This window comes from Pipistrellus hanaki (assembly GCF_964339955.1).
Source record: "Pipistrellus hanaki genome assembly, chromosome: 8".
Classification (NCBI taxonomy): Eukaryota; Metazoa; Chordata; class Mammalia; order Chiroptera; family Vespertilionidae; genus Pipistrellus; species Pipistrellus hanaki.
In genome coordinates this window covers 49504817-49530263 of record NC_140510.1, presented here as the reverse complement: position 1 = coordinate 49530263, position 25447 = coordinate 49504817, and the positions used below count along the sequence as shown (strand labels likewise).

At 40.4% G+C, this 25447-nt stretch overlaps 1 protein-coding gene across 2 annotated transcripts in view; it reads left to right on the top strand.

The window, feature by feature from the left end:
• NFE2L2 (NFE2 like bZIP transcription factor 2) overlaps positions 1–21146 on the top strand; it is a 30932-nt gene extending 9786 nt beyond the window's left edge. For both annotated transcript variants that reach the window (XM_084892367.1, XM_084892368.1), the window contains exons 2-5: positions 16290–16556; positions 17212–17301; positions 18976–19164; positions 19574–21146. In XM_084892367.1, coding sequence (XP_084748493.1) covers positions 16290–16556; positions 17212–17301; positions 18976–19164; positions 19574–20800 — 1773 coding nt within the window. In that variant the 3' untranslated portion in view covers positions 20801–21146. The remainder of the gene's footprint in view (positions 1–16289; positions 16557–17211; positions 17302–18975; positions 19165–19573) is intronic.
• Positions 21147–25447: the final 4301 nt, after the last annotated feature.

The window sequence follows — 25447 nt, the reverse complement described above, 5'->3', positions numbered from 1 at the left end:
TTTTTCTGAGGGAAATAACTAGTGTTTTATAATATAATACACTTAGTCAACATTTGTATTGATTAATTAACTAGAGGCCCGGTGCATGGAATTCATGCACAGGGGACTGGGGGAAGGGGGTTGTTCCTCAGCCCAGCCTGCACCCTATGCAATCTGGGATCCCTCTCACAATACAGTCTCCCAACCACTCACCTGCCCTTGCCTGATTGCCCCTAGCTGCTTCTGTCTACCAGCCTGATCACTCCTTAACCACTTCCCTGCCAGCCTGATTGATGCCTTACTGCCCTCCTCTGCCAGTCTGGCCGTCCCCAACTGCTCTCCCCTGCTGGCCCGGTCACCCCTGTCCTCTCCTGCAGGCCTGGCACCCCCTCCCCCCCAACTTCCCTCTGCTGGTCTGGTCAACCCTAACTGCCCACAACTGCCCTCCCCTGCAGACCATCTTGTGGCTGCCATCTTGTGTCCACATGGGGACAGTCATCTTTGACCACATGCGAGTGGCTATCTTGTGTCTTGAAGTAACAGTCAATTTGCATATTACTCTTTTATTAGGTTATATTAATCCAAATTACAAAATTCTTTAATGGGTATTTGAAGATACTATCATGTTCTCTCAAAAAATTAATTTCATTGTTAACTTGGAGTGTGCATTTATAGTTCTTAAGATATAATACTTTGTTTTTAGTAGAGTTCCCAAAGGATAATTTGAAGTATTGATACTGTAAATGAAGTTAAATAATTTTCTATGACTAATAGTTGGGTCATAAATTATATTAAACATGATACATTTGTTACTTTGATAACTAGAACCCTTTAATCCCAGATATCCTAAGTATACAATTAAAATACTGAATTCTGGGTGTAAATGTACACTTATTCATTCTGCAAATATTTATTAGGTATTTACACACCCTGGGGAACTTTTCAAGGCGTGAAGTTACTTTGCTCATCCAAGATAATGCAGCAAGTATGTTGTCCTTTTTGAAGGACATTTGCTTTTCAAATTGACCCTTCTCATTAATCGATCCCTTTGCTCTGTACCCACCTGGGTTATAGGGCATGCTTCATGCATAATGACTCTAAATTACTTTACATCTTTATCCTTCTGCTTAAGGTATGATCTCTTCTAAAATAGGGACTGTCATCTATTTTTTTTTTTCATTTTTTTTATTAAGGTATTATATGTCTATTCATTTTTGTAACTGATGTCTGGTACTATGCCTAGAACTTAATTGATAGTAATTGCTCAATAAACATGGGCATGAGCCTATTACTACGCTCTAGGAACTTTGTGTTCATATAAGCTCCTCTGTGACATATGACAGCTTCATGACTGTACAGAGGAGGGGTAGCATTTTAACTGGAGTCTTTCATTAGCTCCGAATTTCACTTGGCTCAAGCTGCAGGCACCAGTTGGACGGGCTGTGGCTGCATATTGGGTCACTAGGACTGGGAAGGTTATTTGGGGGTCTGTAGAGGGTCTTCAAGTGCCTGTGTATGGATTGCAAGTATACAGGCAGCTGGGAATCATGGGAGGCTTTGGGAAGGACAAGGCACATGACATGGATGTGGACAGGGAGTTCTGATGGCCTGTGAATTGTGGTTGGAGGCAGAGAGATGGTGAGGGGACTCTTCTGTGAGTGAGTGCATCAGCACACGTATTGGGATCTCTAATTCTAACTCTTACCTTTGTTAACTGTTTAAAAACAGTTTTTTGTTTTTTTGTTTGCTTTTAAGTTTGGAGGGGAGTCGATTCTCCTAATTTTGGCCCCAGGACACAACTATTTGTGCTTAAAGTTGCATGCCCTGTTAGTGCTGTGTTTTAACAGAAACCCATCTGCCAGTGTACTAATTCCACTGATGCAGGAGAGGAGGACAAGCCAGAAAATGCCGTTTTGCTGTGAGGATGGATTGTTTTCTTCAGGGAGGCACAGGGGGAGTTTCTCTTTTTCTGTCCTTTTCTGAGATTGATTTACTCCTACCATCTTCAGTCACCTCTGACAGTCTCATCCTTGGCTGCCAGTTTCAATGATTGGCAGTAGTCACCCAAGGAAAGAAGAAAACCAGTATCCTTTCTCTTCCCTCCCAGGGGCTTTGCCTGTAAGTCCCGAGCCAGCAGAGGTGGCATCTGACAGTGTTGGTGATGGCAGATGCTGCCTCTCAGGCCCTGCACTAGGCTGGGCAAGGTGCTGAGTGCTTGAACAAGCCGGTTTTGTCATGTGCATTCCTTGTTCTGCCCTGTGAGGTAAAGAGCATTGTCCCTGTCTTATAGGCAAAGAACTCAGGGCGTGAGAGGCTGATAGATTTTACCGTGGGACGTGCTTTTTTTTTTTTAATCTTCTTTAAGCTGCAGCTGATGCCTTCATCACAACATTTCTAAATGAAGAAAAGAACTGGGCACAAGATGGAGCACACGGTACACGTTCAGCAGGTGGTGGCTGTGATTAATGTCCCATTTCCTTTTTGTCAGGGATATTCGAATATATGGAGGTCATCTTAGATTATCTCCTTGAGTTCTAGCCATGTGACAGCATAAACATCCATGCCTCTTCTTGCTCCTTGCCATAAACGTCTCACTCTCCTGTGGTCTTCCATATGCATGTCCCTGGTCACGTGTGAGGGCCTGGCTGTTGTGGTAACTGAAAAGTCCTCAAACAGAAAACCGATCCTTGCCAAAACCGGTTGGGCTCAGTGGATAGAGCGTCAGCCTGAAGACTGAAAGGTCCCAGGTTCGATTCTGGTCAAGGGCATGTGCATTGGTTGCAGGCACATCCCCGGAGGGGGGTGTGCAAGAGGCGGCTGGTTGATGTTTCTCTCTCATCAATATTTCTGGCTCTCTATGCCTCTCCTTTCCTCTCTGTAAAAAAATCAATAAAATATACTTTAAAAAAGAAAAAAAGAACAAAGAAAACCGATCCTTAGCTAATGTGTGCCCTAGGTCAGCAGAGGGCCACACTGCCAGCTTCCCCTTGTCTGCAGGATCCCCTGTACCGATGTGGATTGATAAACCATCTCACTGAACTCCCTCCCAGATGCACTCCTTCACATGTGGCATAAGTCCTTATCCTGGAGCTCTGGGCTGGAAACGGAATAGTGTCCACAGGCCGGCTGTGCGAACAGAGTGAGTTTGGAGAGAGAAGTGCGTTAGTGCAAGGCTAAATCCCAACATGTTCCGAGCTGACCCTGTGGCCTTGCCTTCTTCCAAAGCCCACGCCCTCTCTTGGTCTTGTTTCTTTAGTAATAACTACCTAAAAATAACTGACCTTAAAGAAACAAAAAGGAAAAGATCCCTGTGAGACCCTCGGGGAGATGACATGGCTGAAAACTTTTTACACTCTTGTTGCCATGCAGATGTCTTATACATAAGCAAGTTAGGACCTACCTTCTATTTTTTGTATGTGGTTAGACTCAGAAGCCTGAAAATTAGACACTTCTCATGTTCATTTGACATCTGCAATAGGGATTGAATTTATTAATAGTATTAATACCTCACCCTGAGTTGTCCTGTACTTTACGGGGTATTTACATAATGTTTTTTCATATGAAAAAAAATTCTGTGAGAATGTGTGTCCTGTCTGGGTTTTCCCTTACAGGAACAGCACAGTGAGGTTAGGTGGTGAGGCCAAATCTAGCCCTAACTGGCACCCCATGAGTCTTTACTAAGCTGGTATTCTTTGCTCCCTTAAAGAAGCCGAGGTTATGCGGAAGCAAGAGACTGTGCTGGTTGAGTGCCTGTAACATGAACCTGGGTTGGGTCTCATTGTCACCATTTATTAGATGGAGGTTTTCAGGTAACATGACCTCTCCATGCTCTGGTTCCCTTACTCCAAAAGGGTGATGATAGCACTGCTACTCACAGATTGTTATGAGCTAAACAGATAATGAATAAAAGCACCTGGAATAGGGGTGAGCACATAGAAAGTGCACAATGAGCGGTAGCCATTATTATTACTTGGATTGTGCCATACCTGTCTTGAATCTGGACTTAAAATATTGGCACTGTGACTCCTGAACTTACTTGAAGTGAATGTAATATGATATATTCACTAATTATAATTTCCTTTTTAAGAACTCCAAATAGCTGCCAGGCAATTGGCAACAAGTGGGTGCTGTGCATTTTCAAATGCATACATCCGAAAGCAGTTGAAATACCGTTTCCAGACTCAGGATTATTCATATCTTTAGTTGAGACAGATAACACTTTCCCATCACTTAATGCCCCGTAATTTCTACTCAGTCATTAGATGACCTTTGCAATAAAGAATCATGGTGATTGGGTGGCATCTGGACCATAACTTTGCTGAAGAATGTTAAGTTGACCCAGTTAGTCATTTGGATTCACAGGAGTACTTTCAGGTCATTGAGGTAGCTTTTTACAAATAATTGCTAGAATAGTATAAATACTACCTAGTGAAGTTTGGAAGGGTTAATGTTCCCGCTGTATCCTCAGGAAGTACATTATAAAACAAAGGCGTTGGGTTCAACAGAATCCCCCCCTAAGGGTGTGGAGGGCTCACTCCAAAGGCTTCTGCGGAGTTGCACTGTCCGAAGACATTGTCACTAGCAACCTTTTTTTTTTTTTTTCTTTAATAAATCCTCACCCAAGGATATGTTTATTGACTTTAGAGAGAAAGGAAAGAGGGAAAGGGAGAGGGAGAGAGCGAAGGAGAGAGAGAGGAACATCATTGTGAGAGAGATGAATGTGAAGGCTTCAACTGAGGATCCAGCCTGCAGCCTAGGTTTATGCCCTGACCCGGAATCAAACCTGAAACGTTTTGGTCCCCAGGAGGATGCCCCTCTCTCTTTCCCTCCCACTCCCTCTCCATACCTCTCTCTCTAAAAATCAATTTTAAAAATTAATAAAATAGCGTGTCCTAATCTCAGACGGGACTGGGACCTGATGTTCTCTGCACACTATTGCTTTGTGTCCTGGGTTTACTTGGCATTGGAGCATGGTGGGCATCAGGGCCGCAAAGGACTTCAGCTTCCACCTAATCCAGACTAAAGGGAAGAAATTATTGCAGTTGGTAAGTAAAAAGAACTTTTTGTGCGGTGCCTACCAGTGAACAGTGTGATCCAGTTATGTGTTCGACGTGTACTTTTGTTGGGTAGAATAATGATACTTCCGTGGGGAATATTAATAAGGCAAAAATAATTCCCACACTTTGTGTGAGAATTTACTTTAGAACACTCCATACAACTGGCTTTCAGATTTTAACTTAAGTCCTTTTCTCTTAAGCCAGAGATTTTAAAGCGGACAACTCCCAGCTTTTGTCCTTGGGAAGACTAATGGCTTGACTTCATGTGTTTATTATTCAGTTAGATTGTCTGAGAACATTTGGTAAAAGTGTTAAGCCTGTTTTATGCTATTGTTTTCCTAGGAATGTAGCAAAACTGATTTAAAGGAAATAGACACCAACAACTACAGTGAACATTCTTAGAGCAAACCAGAATCTGACATGTTTTGAGGAGTAGAGGAGCAGAGGGAGGCATTATGACATACTAAGTGGTGATTTGATTTATGGGTTTGTCCATCAGATTTAGAGGAGGGCTGCTGCTGCTGAAAATGCCACATCATGGTGCAAGTGCTTTGTGCTCTGAGGCTCTCCAGATGTAAGGGTTGGTGTCTCCAAGGGCTTTCTTTCCCCGGGGAGATGTGGAACTGTCCCTTGGGTTGCACTGGTCATAGTGAGCCTTTGGATGCATCAATCTGGAATGTGCACTTAGCGGCACATGTCTTTGACCCCATGATTTGGAAGTCCTTAGGGCTCCACATTGATTTTGAGCTACTTTTGCTCTTGCTAACAGATCTGTCTGAAGGGGTTCAGCGCTGCAGGGCTCTTAGTCAGATGTATTGAGCTTTGGGGGTGTGGGAAGGAAAGTTTTCTACAGAAAAGAGAGGGTCAAACATTGGTTGGCTTCTCCTAATAATAGTTTCATAGGCCAGTAATTTGGCTGCAGGATCAAATCCAATATAACAGTGTTGCAAAGGTCTGTTTTCAGAGTAATTCCTAATAGTTCATGAATCTTTAATTAATAAAATTGCAATAGGAAAGTCTAGTTTAAAATCTAATTTGTATTGGGTTGACCAGATGACCCTTCCTGGGTTTCTGGGTTCTGCTCAGTCAGATGAGACCCAGGGCTGGTTCCCATTTAGCATCTTTGGGCCTCAGGATCCTCATTCATAAACCTGGGCTTTGGACTATGATATGCAAGATCACTGTCAGCTCTCCTTAGTCAGTTATGCATTCTAAATGTAATTTAATGGCCAACAGACATCTGCTCCTGAGAAAGAATGACTCCTTCATGAGTTGGTAAATGGGTCATCCTGGCTGGACTTGCTTTTTCTTTGAAGTTTACCTTACCTGTTAGGAGGGCTGAGGTTGCTGAGTTAGCCTGTTATGTCACCTATTGAGACTTTGCCCATCTTCTCTCTTATCTGTGTGCACCATGGCCTCTATGTTACTTGTCCTTGCCACTGTTCTACCAGCTCCAAAGTCACCAGCCTAGCTTAGCTTAGCCAGAGCAAGGCTGGGCATGGACTTGTGGTTAAAGAATGCAGCTCTAACCGGTTTGACTCAGTGGGTAAAGCATCGGCCTGCTGACTGAAAGATCCCAGGTTCGATTCTGGTCAAGGGCATGTACCTTGGTTGTGGACACATCCCCAGTAGGGGGAGTGCAGGAGGCAGCTGATCGATGTTTCTCTCTCATCGATGTTTCTAACTCTCTCTCCTTTCCTCTCTGTAAAAAATCAATAAAATATATTTTTAAAAAAAGAAAAAAAGAATGCTGTCCTCTGGCCAATTGACATTTCTGTATGTGAGGATTATTCTCTCTTTAGCCTTAATTTTATTGTCAAAAGATAGTGGGGAGGGCTAATTTTGAAATGATTCTGAAAATAACATAGATCTTTTAAACAGTTAATATGTATTTATTGAGTGGATACCATGTGCCAATTTGATGCAAGGTGTAAAGGACACACAAGTTGGAGAATGGCACTTTCACCCATGGCTGGTGGGAGTGTAAAAGGCACAACTTCTGTGGAGAGCTATTTGGCAGTATCCATCATAGTTTAAAATGCATATACTCTTTGACATAATGATTCCACTTCTACATATTTATCCTACAGGTATCCTCACACATTATGAAATGATTTATGGACAGGATACTCATTATAGTATGATTTGTAGTAGCGAAAGATTAGGAATTAAAAGCCCAACAAGGGACTGATTACATAATTAAATTGTTAAATAATATTATTATAATACATCTGAATAATGAATATCTATTTACAGAAGAGATAGCCAGGAGTTTACTTTATCAGACCATTGTAAGAAAGCCCAGATAAGACATGTAAAGTATAAAATACTGGCTTTGTGGAAGGGTTAAAATATGCTAAGCTCTCCTTATTCAGTTACGTTGACCTGATTTACCCATAAGTCTTCAGGGCAGGCAGGTCTGAGGTCAAGAGGGCTGCCTTCCAAGTCCTAGTGTCGTGCTTGGGGAGAGGGTCCTGGGGTTAAACCAGTTCCCAGACCTTGTCCTGTGTGTGAATACCGAGAGCAGCACCACAGCATGAGAAGGGCCTGCCAGGCTCAGAAACAGCTTTGGATTGAGTTCTGGCTCTGCTAGTTGCTGGACATGTGATTCCAGGCAAGGTTGCTCAATGCCCAAAGTCTAAATGTGTTCATCCATAAATAAAAATAAAGCACCTTACCTCTTGCTACTTCAGTGAGGCTCAAATGAGACAGGGATGGGCCGAGAACACGCCTGTAAACCATGCAACACCAGCTGTAATAGAGGCTGTTAGGTACCCAGAGGCTAGCAAGCTGGAGCAAGAGATGCTCATTCAAAAACACATCTTTCCCTCTGCCAAATAGCTCGGCATGAGTTGTAAAAGCAGTCAAGTAGGCCAAAGGTGATTCTGAAATCCTTGACCTCAGACCGTGGCGCAAGTCATTGTACCTTTCTAGACTCGTTTCCCTGTTTGAAAAATGAAAGGGGCTGTCTGTGTGGGTCCGCCGGTCCCGTCTCGTTGTAGCATTCCGTGACAGTGTGGCAATAGCAGTAATTCCCATCCTGGCTGAGATGAGTCATACTGACCGAAAAGTCCAAATGCCAGGAGGAAGTCTCTTTGCGTATGAGAATTTTCCTTGCACTGGAAAGCTGAGCCTCTGAGAGGAAAATATTCTCTTAAGAATGCATATAGTGGGGATGTATTCATTGTTTTGTGTCCTCTCCACCTCTGTAACCTCCTTTGCTATTAGATATTGGCTTGCACTAGGCCTTTGGAAAACCAGGCTTCACCCTTGGTTTACTAGGCAGGATGCTCATACGGTTGTGATTGCTGTACTTCGTCAGTTGTCACTCCCATGTGAGGTCTTTCTGTGCAGTTTAGTGATGCCTTATCTCTTAGTTATCTTCTCATCACATCTCAAAACTAAGATCAGAGACCATTTTTCATCTGTGTCCTCAGCACCTCCCACAGTCCCTAGCACCTGAGAGGTGATTTCTACACAGGTATTAGGTGGGCATATGGATTAATGATCCACTTAGAGTTGTGTGTATACTAATCTTGTTGATCTTGATCACCACCTTTATTGTAACTACCACCATTCTGGTAAAATTAAATTTTAGCCATTAGTCGCTTATAATTTATACTTTTAAAAGTTCACACTAGCCGGGACCGGTTTGGCTCAGTGGATAGAGCGTCGGCCTGGGGACTGAAAGGTCCCGGGTTGATTCTGGTCAAGGGCATGTACCTTGGTTGCGGGCGCATCCCCAGTAGGGGGTGTGCAAGAGGCAGCTGATCGATGACTCTCTCTCATCGATGTTTCTAACTCTCTATCCCTCTCTCTTCCTCTCTGTGAAAAATCAATAAAATATATTAAAAAAAAAAAAAAAGTTCACACTAAGAAAATTAAACCCCTTGGAACATATTTTAACAGGATCTGCAGGGTATTTTTTGTTTGTTTGTTTGTTTTGTTTTTTTAAAGGAAGCTAAGTATTTTAAATAGGCTCTCTATTACAATATATAATATACATATTTTAAAAATTATCATTAACACCAGTGCTTAGCACCACCACAGACACACAAGTCTTTGGCTAACAGCAACAAATTTCATGTAGTACAATGTCCCCCAAGCCTGGATGACTGTCCTGCAAACTGAAGGGTCCCTGGTTTCATTTTGGCCAAGGGCATATGCTGTGGGCTCAATCCCCAGTAGGCGGCATGCAGGAGGCAGACAATGATTCTCATCATTGATGTTTCTACCTCTCCTCCCTTCCTTTCTGAAATCAATAAAAAATGTATCTTTAAAAAAAGCTACAATAAAGAATTTAAATTTTTTGGAAAAGAGCTAATTGTAGGCAGTTAAATCTGAAAAAGGAACATCACCTCATTAGTCCACACCCACTTAATGTCAGTGCACATAAGTTAAAGTAGGTTAGGGAGTTAGACCTAACACTCCTGAAGGTTCTGGTGCTAATAATGGTGGGTGCCTGTGTGTGTGTGTCTCCCTGGAGAATCATTCTAGTAGTAATGGGAGACTTACACACAAAGGCTCCTTCCTTATGTGGAGGCCAGCATCCAGAACTGGCTTATTCAAAAGTGGGGAAGAGATTAGAAAAATATATCCTAAAATTTGCTTATCACACCAAGTCATTCTCTTGGTAAAGTACAGTAAAACCTTTTGTGGATTTCAACAGATATGACACACAAAATTTCTAGTCTGTATGTCATATGTGAAAATTAACGCCCTGTTAATTTTAAAAAATATATAGTTATTGATTTTAGAGAGAAAGTGAAGGGGAGAGCGAGATATAAACATTAATGAAGAAAGAAAATCACTGATCAGCTGCCTCCTGCACGCCTCTCACTTAGGATCCAGCTGCAACCCATTAATGTGCCCTGACTGGGAATCAAACCAACCGTGACCTCCCCATTCATAGGTTAACATTCAACCACTGAAATACGCCGGCTGGGCAGCACCCTGTTAACTTTAAAATGCTTTTAAACAAGATTTGCTTATAATCAATTAACAGTTTTTTGTTATTGATTCACTGTTACTTTTAACAAATTTTAGCAAATAGGTCATATGTTGGGGGCAAAAACACTATAGTAATTTCACCGGCATAAATAAATATTACATATCTACAACTACAGTCTACATATTTAAATCAACTCCTAAACAATGTTCTGGGAATGATTAACACGTGGTCACACTGAATTGAGGGCAGTAATTGGTTCCACTGTCACGTGGTATGATTTTCTGCAGCAGTTTTCACCACTGCCGGCTGAGTGTCGGCCGACTTGCACCAAGCCAAACCCCAGCCAGGTGGGTTTGTGGACTCCTGGTGCCTGGTGAATGCACGGATTTACTAGACCTACTCATTGTAAATTTAACATTACTGTAATACAGAAAACTTTTCTGTGAAGTTAAACTTTTCATGCATACTCAATTTTAATTATACGAACGTGTCTACATAAGTAAAAACAGGTTACACTAATTTGTCAATTTTTTAGCATACACATTCGGAGAACCTGCTTTATTATATAACAGACCTTTGGCTTTAACGGACTTCCCCTCGTCTGAATTATTCAGCCCGTTATATTGAGGTTTTACTGTAGTGGTAACCCGTATATAAATCCCTTGAGAGCTAGCAGCAGCATCCTGCTGAGATAGATACTAACCAACAAGAAATAACTCTAGTGCAGTGATTTTCAACCAGTGTGCCGCAATAATTTTTAAAACATTCAATACCTATTTAGTCATGGGTACCAACCTCTTTTCCCTTAGATTGTCAAATTAAAAATTGTTAACAGCCAACACAATAGCTGTCCAGCATGAATGAATCAAAATTATTCCTATTATTTTTGTCAGATTGCCAAAAATATATTTTTGGGTGTGCCACAGAATTTTGATAATGTGTGCCATGAGATGAGATTGGAAATAACCGCTCTATTAGAATCCAGGTATGAAACTTCTCATGGAAACATCAGAGCCATGCACTTTTGGTCCCAGGAGGGGATCATCTACTATTTTGGAAAGTCACTTTCTGATCTATTTTGGGCCCACTACTTGTGTGTGTCTTGGGAAAATAAATAACCAAGATCCTATTCAAAGTCACTTTCCAGTCTTGCTTTATCTTTGCATCAGCCTTTGCAGTTTGCAGACGAATGTAACGGGCGAGTTCCAGTAAACTGGCGGTGTCATATTTCTTAGATTGAATCATTGCTGAGAAACTTGTTTGTGAACAGGAAGCAGCCGTGAGAGTTACAGAACAACATGTCAGACGGAGGAAACTGGACCACTTTCTTGTTGAAAAACAAAAGGCCAGCAGGACAGTTCTATAACCAGGGAATAGCAAATTCGTGATCTAGAGGGTTTTCATTTGAACAATTCGTTTCTTGGTGTGTGTTTGAGAATTTTTATGCTTTAAAAATCTCTAGTTGTTGAAGATTAGGGAAGTAATCCTTGGGTTTTTCTGGAAGGAAAACTTGGATTAGTGGTAACTTTTACTACCATTAGGAGTCTCTGTTGACATATATAACTAGTTGCTAGGTCAGTTATTTTTTTGTATATATAAATGGAGCTGTAATTACACAGAAACAAACCTGGTGACATTTACATTTGACTTTAGGCCTTTCCATCAACAACATTTGTACTCTATATTGGGGATGGGTGGGGGGGAAATCAGGGAGATTTCTTAATTTATTAATTTTTATATTGTTATTGATTTTTAGAGAGAGAAGAGAGAAATAGAAACATCAATGAGAGAGAAACATCAAGCAGCTGCTTCCTGTACGCCCCCTACTGGGGCTGGAACCTGCAACAGGCATGTTCCCTGACCAGGAATGAACTGGTGACCTCTTGATGCATGGGTCAATGTTTAACCACTGAACCACATTGGCCGGGCAATGTTAGTTTTTTTTATTTATTTATTGGGGTGATGCTGGTTAACAAAATTATACAGGTTTCAGCTGTACAATTCCATAACACATCACCTGTACACTGTACTGTGTGTTCACCACCCCAAGTCAAGTCTCCTTCCACCACCATTTCTTCCCCCTATACCCTCCTCCACCTCCCTCCATGATTTTTGTTTTAAATCACCTAGTTCACAATTATTGAAGCAATATGTGCAAAAGTTAGCAAATCCATCCAGTAGAACCAAAAATACTTAAATCTTGGATAACTAAAAAGAGTAACCTGTCACCTGCCCTCTCTGGAATTCTCACAGAGAAAATGATCGGCATTGTGCTGTGTACTTGTAATGAAGCAGTGGGAGAGAAGCAAAGAGAAGTAAACAGGTAGATAAATATTGATATTTATAAAGCATAATGGTCATCAGCGAGATAGCTGTAGGCAAAATACACTTGCTTGGTGTCATTTTACTTTATTTAGTAAGGATTGTAACTGTAAAGAACAGCCTTTTGAATCAAGGAGAACTTTTTTGTTGTTTTACCAATTCTGCAAAATTCAGGCATGCCCTCAGTTGTTTTTGTAGGCTATAGCTTTTCTTTTGGTTTATACCCTAATGTGGTAGGATATGATTCATGTTCCATCTGCTTTTGCTCAAAAATACTTGAGTATCTTCTACGGAAAAAATATTAGATCAGATTTAACTTTTCAGTAAATAATCTAACAACCTGGGCATAATACAAAGACTGAAATGTGTGGGGGAAAACATTACCAGGTATAACTTAGACCACATGTGTCAAACACAAGGCCCGCGGGCCAAATCCAGCCCGCCAGGCCTTGCAATGTGGCCCGCACCGCGCTGTCATCACTGCACTCCGCTGTCAGTTTATGACATTGTCAGTTTATGACTGTTCAGTAAACCATTCGGCCCGCGATTTAGGCTGGATTTTAGATTTTGGACCCTTCTCTGATTGAGTTCGACACCCCTAACTTAGACTCTGAATGGTAGTGATTAATATTTGGATGACCAGATCTCAAAGGAATAAACTAAGATTTAGCCTGACCAGCATGACTCAGTATTTGAGCATCGACCTCCTACCCAGGAGGTCACAATTCAATTCCTGGTCAGGGCACATGCCTGGGTTGTGGGCTCCATCCCCAGTGTGGGGCCTGCAGAAGGCAGCCAATCAATGATTCTCTCCCATCGATGTTTCTCTCCCCCCTTTTCCCTTCCTCTCTGAAATCAATTTTTAAAAATGTTCTAAAAAATGTTTTCTTAATGAAAATACATGATTTTAAGAAGGAATAACATGTTTTCTTAGCCCTTATATTTCATTTCAAATACTTTCCAAAGCCTCTGTTTACTGGATTGCTTTAATTTAGAAGGTTGTGATATATTTTCTGGTATTTTCACTTTTGCTTTATCTTTTTGTATTTTGGGAGGATTTTCTGAGCATGCTAAATGCCAGTTTGTTCAAGGCACTAAAACTGGCTTGCAAAAAAACATATATAATATAGGATTCTGTGTTCAAAGCCTTTCTTCTTTGTTTATCCTGGAACAAAGATGTTTGTTTTAAAGTGGTTCAAGTTAATTGTCCAACTTCAGATTTTCTATAAAACATGTAACAGATCATCCAGATGGAAAATGATATACTGTGTGTGTGTTAAATACGAGTATTTCTCTTGGCCAGATGGTGATTTCATGTGAATTGTCAAACATTTATGTTTTTTTCTTTATTGTTTAAGGTATTATATGTGTCCTCAGCCCCGCTCATGCCCTCATCCCGGGTTTTCTATAAAACCGTCTTTTGTCTAAGACCAGCTAGTAACATAATTTGGAACACAGTCAGGTATCACCAAAGAACAGCAGCCAAAACTCGGACACTAAGTGGCTGCAGAACTGGCTCCATGTGGCATGGGAAGGTTCACAGCCAGTGCCTTCCTTGCCCTTGGAAAGCTTCCATCTTAAGGAAATACCCGTTGGGGTGCTGTACAAACCAGTCCCCTGCTTTTCCCTCCACCCCCAAACCCTTATCTGCCATTTTGCATGGCGCTCGGAGGGGAAGAGACAGCTGTACTTCCTCAGTGCCTGGGACTTACGTGCAGAAGCAGAGTTTCAGTTCTTCCTTAGGCACTTCCCTTCCCCTGGCCAGTGTCATGTTCTTTGTTACGGGCTCCACCCGGGCCGTTTCCTCCTCGATGGCGCCCAGCTTTGCCAGGATGGGTCACTTGTGGAAGGTCATGTGCCTAGTCACAGGGCTCCTTGTAGGAAACGCTTACTGCCTGGGAAGTGAGCGTAGGACACACAGTCCTGAGGCTGTGGGCTCCCTGGCACTGAGCCTCGGGTGGACAAGCTGTTCTCATTTCCAACATAAAGCTTTGAGTATTTCATAGTATCAGATCCCTGCAGGTGTTTTTCTTCTGAAACTTGGGCAAAAATCTGAGTAACACAGGATTCCATATTAAGGCTATGACAAGAAACCCATTGTTGTTGCAATCTAGATTTGAGCAGAACAACTGTTTGTTTTCAAAAGCCTAGTTCTTTCACGTCTCATTTGATCCAATATCTGTATGATCAGGGTGGGATGGAATAATTATATAATTTATAGCTAAACTATCTGAACCCACTCAAGACATCTCATCTGGTGGGAAGAAAAAAGAAATAGTCAAACTCTTGGTGTGATTGCTGCCAATAATTTTCGAGTAAATTACATTTAAAATTTTCCTCCAGCCATTCTAAGGATACTTTGGAATAGTCAGATTTGTGAGTTGTTTCCAAATTAATTGCTTCAGTGCTCTTTCATTTCTTTTATGGAAAGGCAAAACTGGACACAACCCTAGCTGGTTTGGCTCAGCGGATAGAACGTCGGCCTGTGGACTGAAGGTCCCGGGTTCAATTCCACCCAAGGACACATGCCTGGATTGTGGGCTTGATCCCCAGTGTAGGGCATGCAAGAGGCAGCCAATTAATGATTCTGTGTCATCATTGATGTTTCTGTCTCTCCCTTCTCTCTGAAATCAATTAAAAATATTTTAAAAACTGGATACTGGTTATCCTGGGATCTTTTTTTTAATCCTCACCGAGGATATGTTTTTATTGGTTTTCTGTAGAGAATGGGAGGCAGGGAGAAATATTTATGTGAAAAAATAATTGCTTGTCTCTCATATCCTCCCCAACAGGGGATCAAACCTGCAACCTGGGTATGTGCCCTGACTGGGAATCAAACCTGCAACCCTTCAGTGCACAGGGTGATGCTCAACCACCTGAACCACACTGGCCAGGGTCTAGGTCGTCTGGGGAAAGTGAGGGAGGGATGTAGTATGTACAGAGTGATCTCCAGGCGGTAGGACAAGTATTGGATTTCTCTTTTATTGATCTTCCGAATATTTCAGTGCACATTCTGCATCAGTTTTTGAGATTGGTACGGAAGGTACTGCCTATTTTATACAGACTGAAGTTCAGTTGAGACTGTGAGATCATGTATTTTAGTGCTTGCATTTAGTAGATGTAAAATCTAGGTAAGATGGTCTGCTGTGTCTAAATTCACTAAGATATGGCCCAACCTAACCGAAATTTTACCTGGGCCTTTGACTTTCACCTTTTATCTTTGGGTAAACATGCTCATTAAATTGGAAAGAAATAATTTTAAAATGGAAGTTATTTCAGTGATATATGTTTATGGGGAGTTCCCTGAGAAAACGGCCGTAAACGCTTCTACGTTACTTTTGTTGCTTGCGGCCAGGAAAATGATCCCAGTGACATGTCTCAGTCCAGCCTTCTGTAAACTGGCCACTCCACACTACCAAAATGTCAAAGCAAAGTATCTGAAACAATGGATTGATTTTATACCCAGTCCAATTTAGGAACCACTGGCCAGTGATCAGATTTTATATTTTTAGTGCAGGCTAATAGTTTAAAAAGCATGAGTCAGTCCATGGTTGCAGCTGCCTGGTGCAACCATTCTATCTAGTACATAGTCTCCCTTGCACTCTAGTGGCCTAGAATACTTTCTCTAATTTCTACATTCTGAGATTTCTTTTAATTCAGGAACGTGAAGGTGCAGCATTTGTTAACTTTGCTCTCTCATGATCTCTAGCATCATCCAGTCACTAATAATCCAAGTAAGAAATGATTAGAATGGATGACTGTGTTTGTAGATTATTTATTGTCTTTTAAGTGAATCAATTTATTGAATGGAATTAATTGTGCCCTTCTAGAACATTGTGTCTATGTTTCCATTCAAATTTTGTTTGTAATTGCCCTGCCACCCACCATCAACAATGGCATAAGGTGAATTTTGTGGTATCTGCTACTTTAAAACCATCTTAACCATGGTCTCTGTCCTTCCTTTTTTGTCTTGAACATAGGAAATGGATTTGATTGACATACTTTGGAGACAAGATATAGATCTTGGGGTGAGTCGAGAAGTATTTGACTTCAGTCAACGACGGAAGGAGCATGAGCTAGAAAAACAGAAAAAACTTGAAAAGGAAAGACAAGAACAACTCAAGAAGGAGCAGGAGAAAGCCTTTTTCGCTCAATTACAGCTAGACGAAGAGACAGGTGAATTCCTTCCAATTCAGCCAGCCCAACATATCCCGTCAGAAACCAGTGGATCTGCCAACTACTCCCAGGTACAGAGTGCTCAGTTCTTGGAAAGATAGCAGGGTTTAAGGAAAAACATTGACCCCAGAGTTAACACATCTGTATTTCAATTCCAGCTTTGCCTTTTACTATGTCATCATGACTTCGTCAAGTCATTCCCAACCCTGGCCTGCTGATGAGTTCAATAGACTTACCTCACAGAGTTTTAGGGATTAGGAGGACATAAATCACGTGAAAGAGCTGTGTAAACTATAGTAACGTCAGGAGGATCAAGCTGCAGCGGTGGTTGTGGCAGCAGTGGGACCAGTAGTAGGGATTACTTTGGCACCATCTGTGACAGGCACTGACTGTCCTAAAGCACCTGACATACTGATTGATTTAATCAATACAATGATTATCTGAATTAGGAGCCATTATCCCCCTTTTATCTAAAGATGAGCAATTAAAGCTCAAAGAAGTTAAATAACCTTCCCAGAGCTTTCAAGAAATTAGGGGAGCCCATTTGAACCCAGACTGTCTGGTTTGATTCTCGGCTCTTAACTGTGACACTAAACTGATTTCTGAACTAAGGAATCTGATTTGAACAGATGTAAACATTTTCAGAACATCAATCATGAACCTTTAACCTGGGGAATAGAACATTAAACAAATTTTTCCCTCTTTTTACCTTTCCCTTTTATCCAGGTTCCCCACATTCCCAAACCAGATGATTTGTACTTCGATAACTGCATGCAGCTTTTGGCAGACACATTCCCGTTTGTAGAGGACAATGAGGTATGTAATATTTGATTCGCAGCTATATCTGATATATATTATATAGTTCCCTTTAATGTCGCTCCATTTTTTAAAAAAATGAAAAACTTTTTAGGATGAAATTTGTCAAGGAAACATTAGTCTATATGTATCTTTACAGATCCCCACACAATACAAAACCCAAAACCTATACTGCTGCACAGCCAGAAGCATGGATTAGCATAACCATGGGACTAAGTAACCCATTTGTTCTAAGCACTAAAAAATAAATTTTGGTGAGTAGGGCAAGCCGAGTAATATACCAAAACTTGTTTAGCGATTTTTATAAACCTACTGTGTTTGAAGCATTATATTAGTATATAGTATTATATACTAATAAAAAGATACACTTTGTCTCCCCAAAAGTGGCCAGAGGTAACCTCTGAAAATGGTTCACTATTCACTTGACCTAGAAAGCCCCACAAAATCATGCATTTCAGGAGGTTCAAATATCTGGGTTCAGTTTAAGAACACTCAGGAAACTGCCCAGGCCATCAAGGGTATGTATATCTGAAAAAGCCACCGAGTATCTGAAGGGTGTCAGTTTCTAGAAGCAGTGTGCCATCCTGTCATTACAATGATGGAGTTAGTAGGTGTGCCCAGATGCAATAGTGGGGCTGGACACAGGGTTAGTGGTTCAGAAGGAATGCTGTACTGCTGCACATGCTTAAAAATGCAGAGCCATGGCCAGGGTGGCTCAGTTGGTTGACTTTCAGTGCACCGAAGAGTTGCAGGTTCAATTCCTGGTCAGGCTACATGCCCTGATTGCGGGTTCTATCTCCACTGGTGGTCATGCAGGGGCCAGCTGACTGATGTTCAGCTCTCACATTAATATTTCCTTTTCTCTCCCTCTCCCTTCCTCTAAAAATCAATTAAAAAAACATGTTTTTAAATGCAAAGAATGCTGAACTTAAGTAGACTTTCTGGTCAATGAGCAAATCCAAGTGAACAAAGCTCCTAAGTGTGTCATAGAATTTATGGGGCTCATGGGCAATGGATTTACCCATACACAAGCTCTCCTTGCCACCCAGAGGACCCTGCTGAAAAAAAGCAGGTTGTTACTAACCCAGAAAGGAGGTTGCACAGAATAAAATAAAGATGTCCCAGAAGAAACTGAAGAAAAAAAAACTTAGGCCCAAGAGTAAGTTCAATGTAAAATAAATACAAATAATAAGTCCTAATTGGTTTGGCTCAGTGGATAGAGCATCAGCCTACAGACTGAAGAGTCCCAGGTTCGATTCCGGTCAAGGGCATGTACCTTGATTACAGGCACATCCCCAGTAGGAGGTGTGCAGGAGGCAGCTGATCAATGTTTCTCTTTCCCTTCCTCTCTGTAAAAAAACAAAAACAAAAAAACAAACAAGAAAATAAATAAAAGCAGGGGGGAAAAGATACAAATTAAATCCTAAAGAATACCCATTTTCAAGTTTGCCTTCAAATGCATAGGATAACACAAACCACTAAATAAGTACATCCGGAGTCAGGTGGGTAAGAAAAAAAGATGTTTCCTTGTATAAAAATAGGGGTCATAAGTAGTTCTAAGTGGAATACAGAACTGTAGCCATTTCCAGCTCGCGGTGTTGTGATAGTGTCTGAGAGGGCACTCGCCCACTGCTGACGACAGATTCATGAGGACAAATGCCTTGTTGATTTCAGGTTTCTTCACCTACGTTTCAATCACTGGTTCCTGATGCTCCCAGCCACATGGAGAGCCCGGTCTTTCCTGCACCTGGTCAGACTCAGTCACCTGAGCCTGCTGTCCTTCAGCCAATCAGTGACTTAGGTAACATGCAGCAGGACATTGAGCAAGTTTGGGAGGAGTTACTGTCCATTCCAGAATTACAGGTAACTGAGACCTAAAATAATAAATACCAAAGATGCTATTTTATATTCAGTCCCTTTAAATTAGTCATTCTGGTTATTTATTATTTATATGCCACCTATTTACAGGGAGGATTTGAGAGTGCTTTTAAATTAGTCATGAGAGCTGCCCATGCTCACTCAAATGCAGTTTTGTTAAAGGGGCTGGATGTCTTGAGGATAGATAAGCTGTAAGCCTGAGGTCTGATCTAGAAACTCTGAATACAGATGCTTAGGCATAAATATCTGTTGGAAATGGGTATTTCTCTCTGAATTATAGAAGAAAACAGCTTGGAGAGAATGGGGGTTGGGGAGTTTTAACTTAGATATAGACTATCAGGTAGTGAAAATATTTAACCTTGATTTACAGAATATAAACTTCTTTTCCATGCAGTGTCTTAATATTCAAAATGACAAGCTGGTTGAGACTAGCACGGTTCCAAGTCCAGAAACAAAACAGGCAGACATTGACAACAGTTACCATTTCTACACATCGATCCCTACACTGGAAAAAGAAGTAGGTAACTGTAGTCCACCTTTTCTCGATGCTTTTGAGGATTCCTTCAGCAGCATCCTCACCACAGAAGACCCCAGCCAACTGACAGTGAACTCATTAAATTCAAATGCCACCATAAATACGGATTTTGGTGATGAATTTTATTCTGCTTTCGTAGCAGAGCCCAGTATCAACAACATGTCCTCCTCGGCTACTTTCAGCCAGTCCCTCTCTGAACTTCTTTATGGGCCCATTGATATTTCTGATCTATCACTTTGTAAAGCCTTCAATCAGAACCACCCTGAAAGCACAGCAGAATTCAATGATTCTGACTCTGGTATTTCACCCAACACAAGCCCCAGCATGGCATCACCAGAACACTCAGTGGAATCTTCTGGCTATGGAGACACACCACTTGGCTTTAGTGATTCTGAAATGGAAGAGACGGACAGTGCCCCTGGCAGTGTCAAACACAGAGGTCCTAAAACACAGCCAGTTCAGACTCCTGGGGAGACAATTCAGCCCCTGTCACCACCTCGGGGGCACAGTGCCCCAGTAAGTGATGCCCAGTGTGAAAACACACAAAAGAAAGAATTGCCGGTAAGTCCTGGTCATCGCAAAACCCCCTTCACAAAAGATAAACATTCAAGTCGCTTGGAGGCTCATCTCACAAGAGATGAGCTAAGAGCAAAAGCTCTCCATATCCCATTCCCTGTAGAAAAAATAATTAACCTCCCTGTTGATGATTTCAATGAAATGATGTCCAAGGAACAATTCAATGAGGCTCAACTTGCATTAATTCGAGATATACGTAGGAGGGGTAAGAATAAAGTGGCTGCTCAAAATTGCAGAAAAAGAAAACTGGAAAATATAGTGGAACTGGAGCAAGATTTGGATCATTTAAAAGATGAAAAAGAAAAATTGCTCAAAGAAAAAGGAGAAAATGACAGAAACCTCCACCTACTGAAAAAACAACTCAGCACCTTATACCTAGAAGTCTTCAGCATGCTCCGAGATGAAGACGGAAAACCTTACTCTCCTAGTGAATACTCCCTGCAGCAGACGAGAGATGGCAATGTATTCCTTGTTCCCAAGAGTAAGAGGCCAGATGTCAAGAAAACCTAGATATCGAAAGATCTGACCCTTTTCTGAGCTAGTGTTTTTTTTTTTGTTTTTTTTTATACTATTACGTATACTAAAGCTCCTACTGTGATGTGAAATGCAGAAATATACTTTATAATTCTATGCAAAATTATAGTCAAAACTAGTGTAGAAAATAATACAAAACTTTAAAAGCATTAAACTGTTCTCAGTATGTGGAAATCAGTTTCACTTTAACTGCAAACTTAATTTCTTAGAACACCATTTGGGCTAGTTTCTGTATACCTGTAAATACTACAAAAACTTATTTATACTGTTCTTATCTCATTTGTTACATTCATAGATTTATATGTTTTGACATCTGGCTAAAGCAAATTGTAAAACTAACCACTATGTACTTTTTTAATAAATATCATATGAACAAAAAAATGGTATTTTTTATATTAAATTGTTTAGCTCTGGCAAAAATAAAACTAGTTGAAAAGCTGGTACTAATAAAGGAATACTATTGTTAAATTATTTGTAATTCATTTGCATTTATTCAAGGTATTTTCATTGACATCACATGCTCATATTTAGGTGTTTTTCATTTTCAGAATGCTTTCATTGAAAATGTTTTTAAAAAAATCCTCACTTGATATTTTTCCATTGGTTTGTTTTATTTCTATTGGTTTTGTGTGGTGGTTTTTTGTTTGTTTTTTTTTTGAGAGAGAGAGAGAGAGAAACATCACCTTTCTGTATTCCTAGCACCAGGAGCCTGCAATGAAGGTACGTACCCTTGCCCGGAATCAAACCTGGGAACCTACAGTCCACAGTCCCAAGTTCAAGACACTGAGCCAAACCAGCCAGGATGAAAATATGCATTTTTATACTAAACTTCTAGTGCTAGAAATATAGAAAAAAGTGCATTGAGAAGCTATTTTATCATTTCAACATTAGGTGTATCTCAACCAAGTAAAGTGTTATTAGGTGTATCTCAACCAAGTAAAGTGTTCTACCTTGACATGAAAACTGTTCAGAAACCCATCCTCCTAGAACTACTAGGGAAAGATAACAAATGTATTACACTGTGCAAGAGGATTGGGAAGACCAGTAAAAACGCATTGCAATTTGAAATAGGGTAAAACCTCATTGAGACTGCATAGGAAACACATTCTGTTGAGTAAAAAGAGTATTTCAGACAGGACACAGCAAGTCCCAAGGCTCTGAACCGTTTGAAAACCCCCCACAAGAACCATATGGCTGAAAATGGGAGGGGGGGGGGGTGGCGGAAAAGAGGTGAATGAGTAGAGTGAACGTGGCAGAGCTCTCTTAAGCCTTCATAAAGACTGGTTTTTACCCAGCAAAGTGGGGAGGCGCCAAGAGTAACATCTGATTTTTAAGTCTCCCCTGCCTTGTTTTGAGAACAGCCTAGAGCAGCGGTTCCCAACCTTTCAGACCTCATGGACCATCAGACTGCCAATTGGCGAACACTGGTCTAGAGGGTAAAGGTGGGAGCAAGACCAATGGGGAGGCTTTGCAGTAATGGAATATGGTGTCTTGGGGTGATAGGGCATAGGATTTTATTTCAAAGGTGAAACTAAATGGGTTTTCTGACAGATGGATGTGGGGTGAAAGTGGAGTCAAGGACTTAAACACCTTTAAGAACTGAATTGCCAAGAGATAGCAAACACTAGAGTAAGATCTAGGTAAGAAAAAATCAGTTCACGTAAAATCAGTTTCATCTCACATATTGAGATTAAATGTGAAAAATCAAGACCCCTCAAAACAAAATCATTCTGCTGCCGAATAAACCACAGCATTGATCCACTATCTCCTCACCTAATGTCTTGTTTTTTTAAAAATATATTTTATTGACTTTTTACAGAGAGAAGGGAGGGAGAGTTAGAAACGTCGATAAGAGAGAAACATCGACCAGCTGCCTCTTGCACATCTCCTACCAGGGATGTGCCCGCAACCAATGTACATGCCCTTGACCGGAATCGAACCTGGGACCTTTCAGTCCACAGACCGATGCTCTACCACTGAGCCAAACCAGTTTCGGCTTGGTTTTGTTTTAAAGTAGGAAAATGTAGATTCACTTGAGGGTTAAGCATGTTTAGAATAAGCACTATGTAAATTATTCAGACAATCATTAGAGGCCATTCAGAGGTACACATGCTCAAGCCAGATAGCCTGGGCTTGGTACCATTCTAGAATAACCTCCAAGAACTCAAAGCAGTCAGGCTTGTCTGTGAGCATACTTAGTTACTACACTGTATCTACACACTACTAATGGGCCTTTTCTCATTTTCTTTAGCCTTACATTACGGTGCCTTTTGATTTCAAGTGAAAGAAACTCAAGTCAAATTAACTTGATTGAAAATGACTTAAATGTGAAGATTCTGCTGAGCTTCCTTCTGTGATCAAGAACTTCCTGGCCATAGCCCATTTGGCTCAGTGGACTGAAGGGCCCCAGGTTCCCTTCTGGTCAAGGACACATGCCCAGGTTCCCAGCTTGATCTCGAGTAGGGGGAGTGCAGGAGGCAGCCAATCAATGATAATTGTCATCAATGTTTCTCTCTCTGAAATCAATGGGAAAAAATTTTTTTTTAAACTTCCTGTTATGGTGGTGATGACTTCAATTGTGGAAGACAAAAAAAATTTTACTTTGAACTACTGAACATACTGTGTACTTTATGTATTAGAAACTAAGCCTTTTAAATACTGGCACACCTCAGTTTTATTGTGCTTCACTTTATTGCACTTTAAATATTTACAAATTGAAAGCAAGACCATCCACCACCAAAGATAACTGCTCACTTTACTGCATACTGTGGAAAAGATCCACAATCTGAGGTCTGTGTAAAACAAATCTTAACTTACCTATGACTAAAAAATAAAAAATAAAAACAAGTTTTTATTTCTTGATCTGGATTTGAAATGTGAGAGCTTTGTGTCCTGATTGGGTAATCGTTAAGCCTTTTTTTTTTTTTTTAAAGAGGTTTGTTCCCTTCATCCATGCATTCACTGGTTTATCTAAGGCCAAGTTTGAACCTGAAGCCTTAGCACATTGGTATGATGCTCTAACCATCTGAGCTATCTGGCCAGGGCTGAAGAAACATTTTATTAGAAACCTTAATTTCTCAACACTGCATTTAGTATATTTTTAAAAATCTTGCTTTCTCAAGCCTATGCTTTTAAGGGAGAGGATGGCTACTCAAATGTATTTTATAGTATTTCCTATACCCATACTTTTGCTTTTAAGCCTCCAACATATACAATTCTCATCCCTATTTTAAGGATACTTAGCCAATTTCACTTGGGAAAAAATTAATGTCATAAAAACCTTAGTCACTTGTAGAGAGACATTGGCATAATTCTCACCTAATAAAACTTCAGATTTGCTTCAGGATATTAAGGCAGTAACATTAATTACCAAAAATACTATTTTTAGAGATCATGGACCAGGCACTAGGTTTAGCTCGTTTAAGTTCATTTTTACATTTAACCATTACCCTCAATGAAGGTGGGTATTATCTCCATTTTACTTTTCTAACCCCTACCCACACCCACTAAAGAGGTAGATAAAAAGTTTTTAACTGGACAGAATTTAGGGCAGAGAATTTTGATTGGAAGAAGTTACTTTATTTTCAGTAACACTAGTAAAATTCAACAATCCTTCATTATAGACAGCAAACCACAAATGGTATACACAGTACTACTATCATTTTAAAAAAATCACAACTTTAACAATCAGATTACTTTGCCAAGTATCTTAAAATCACTTCAAAGTTAGACATCAAACCCATCACTAGCCTCCTGTTTAAGGCACATTTACGAAATCAAATGTTTTGCTATTTCCAATGTAATGTTTAATTCTACATATTTAATGCATATGAAATCAACATACTAAGAGGGTCAACTAGCATCATCAAACTACCAACAGATAGCATGGCATAAAGATTAAGTCCCAAACAACTTGCCCAACCTCACAAAACTCAAGTTTTTAAATTTTTTACTGATAGGCAAAAACCTACCCATTACTTTTCTCCCAGTACCTATTAAATAGTAGAATCCAAACAGAAAATTTATCAGTTCCTTCTACATTACTTTGATAGAATGCATGGGCCAACACAATTTTTAAAAATTACCTTGCAACTTTCCATATATCCTTATTATAATCAGCTATCCTTATTATAAACCCTTTAACTGAAATGGCATAATGAAATTTAACAACTCGACTCTTTTGATTTTTAAAAGCTGTCAACACCCTTGTATGTTATTTATCCATTACTTATCAATGAAGTTTGCAAGTTGAATATGGGTAAATTCCTATTTCCTAGCTGATTTTCAGTACTGTGCCCATTTTATTTCTATCACATGAAGGCAGTTAGTTCTCAATACATCTTTGCCATTACCTGTCCAAAAACATGATGGGCAAATGTGATTTATCTTACCTATTACCTTACTCTCTTTATCGTTGGTACTTCTTAATTCTAAGTCAACCTAATATTAACAGGATCCCATTCTTTGCAAAAGTAGCACTGACCATCAAAAATTTAATTGGTCTGTATTGAGTACATGTAGGATTCCAATTTTTCCTTCTTGCCTAGTTTCAATACTTTCATTCCAAGAAAACATTTATTTTGGTGGAAATGCAAGAGTTGTTTTGGATTCAAGTATTAACTG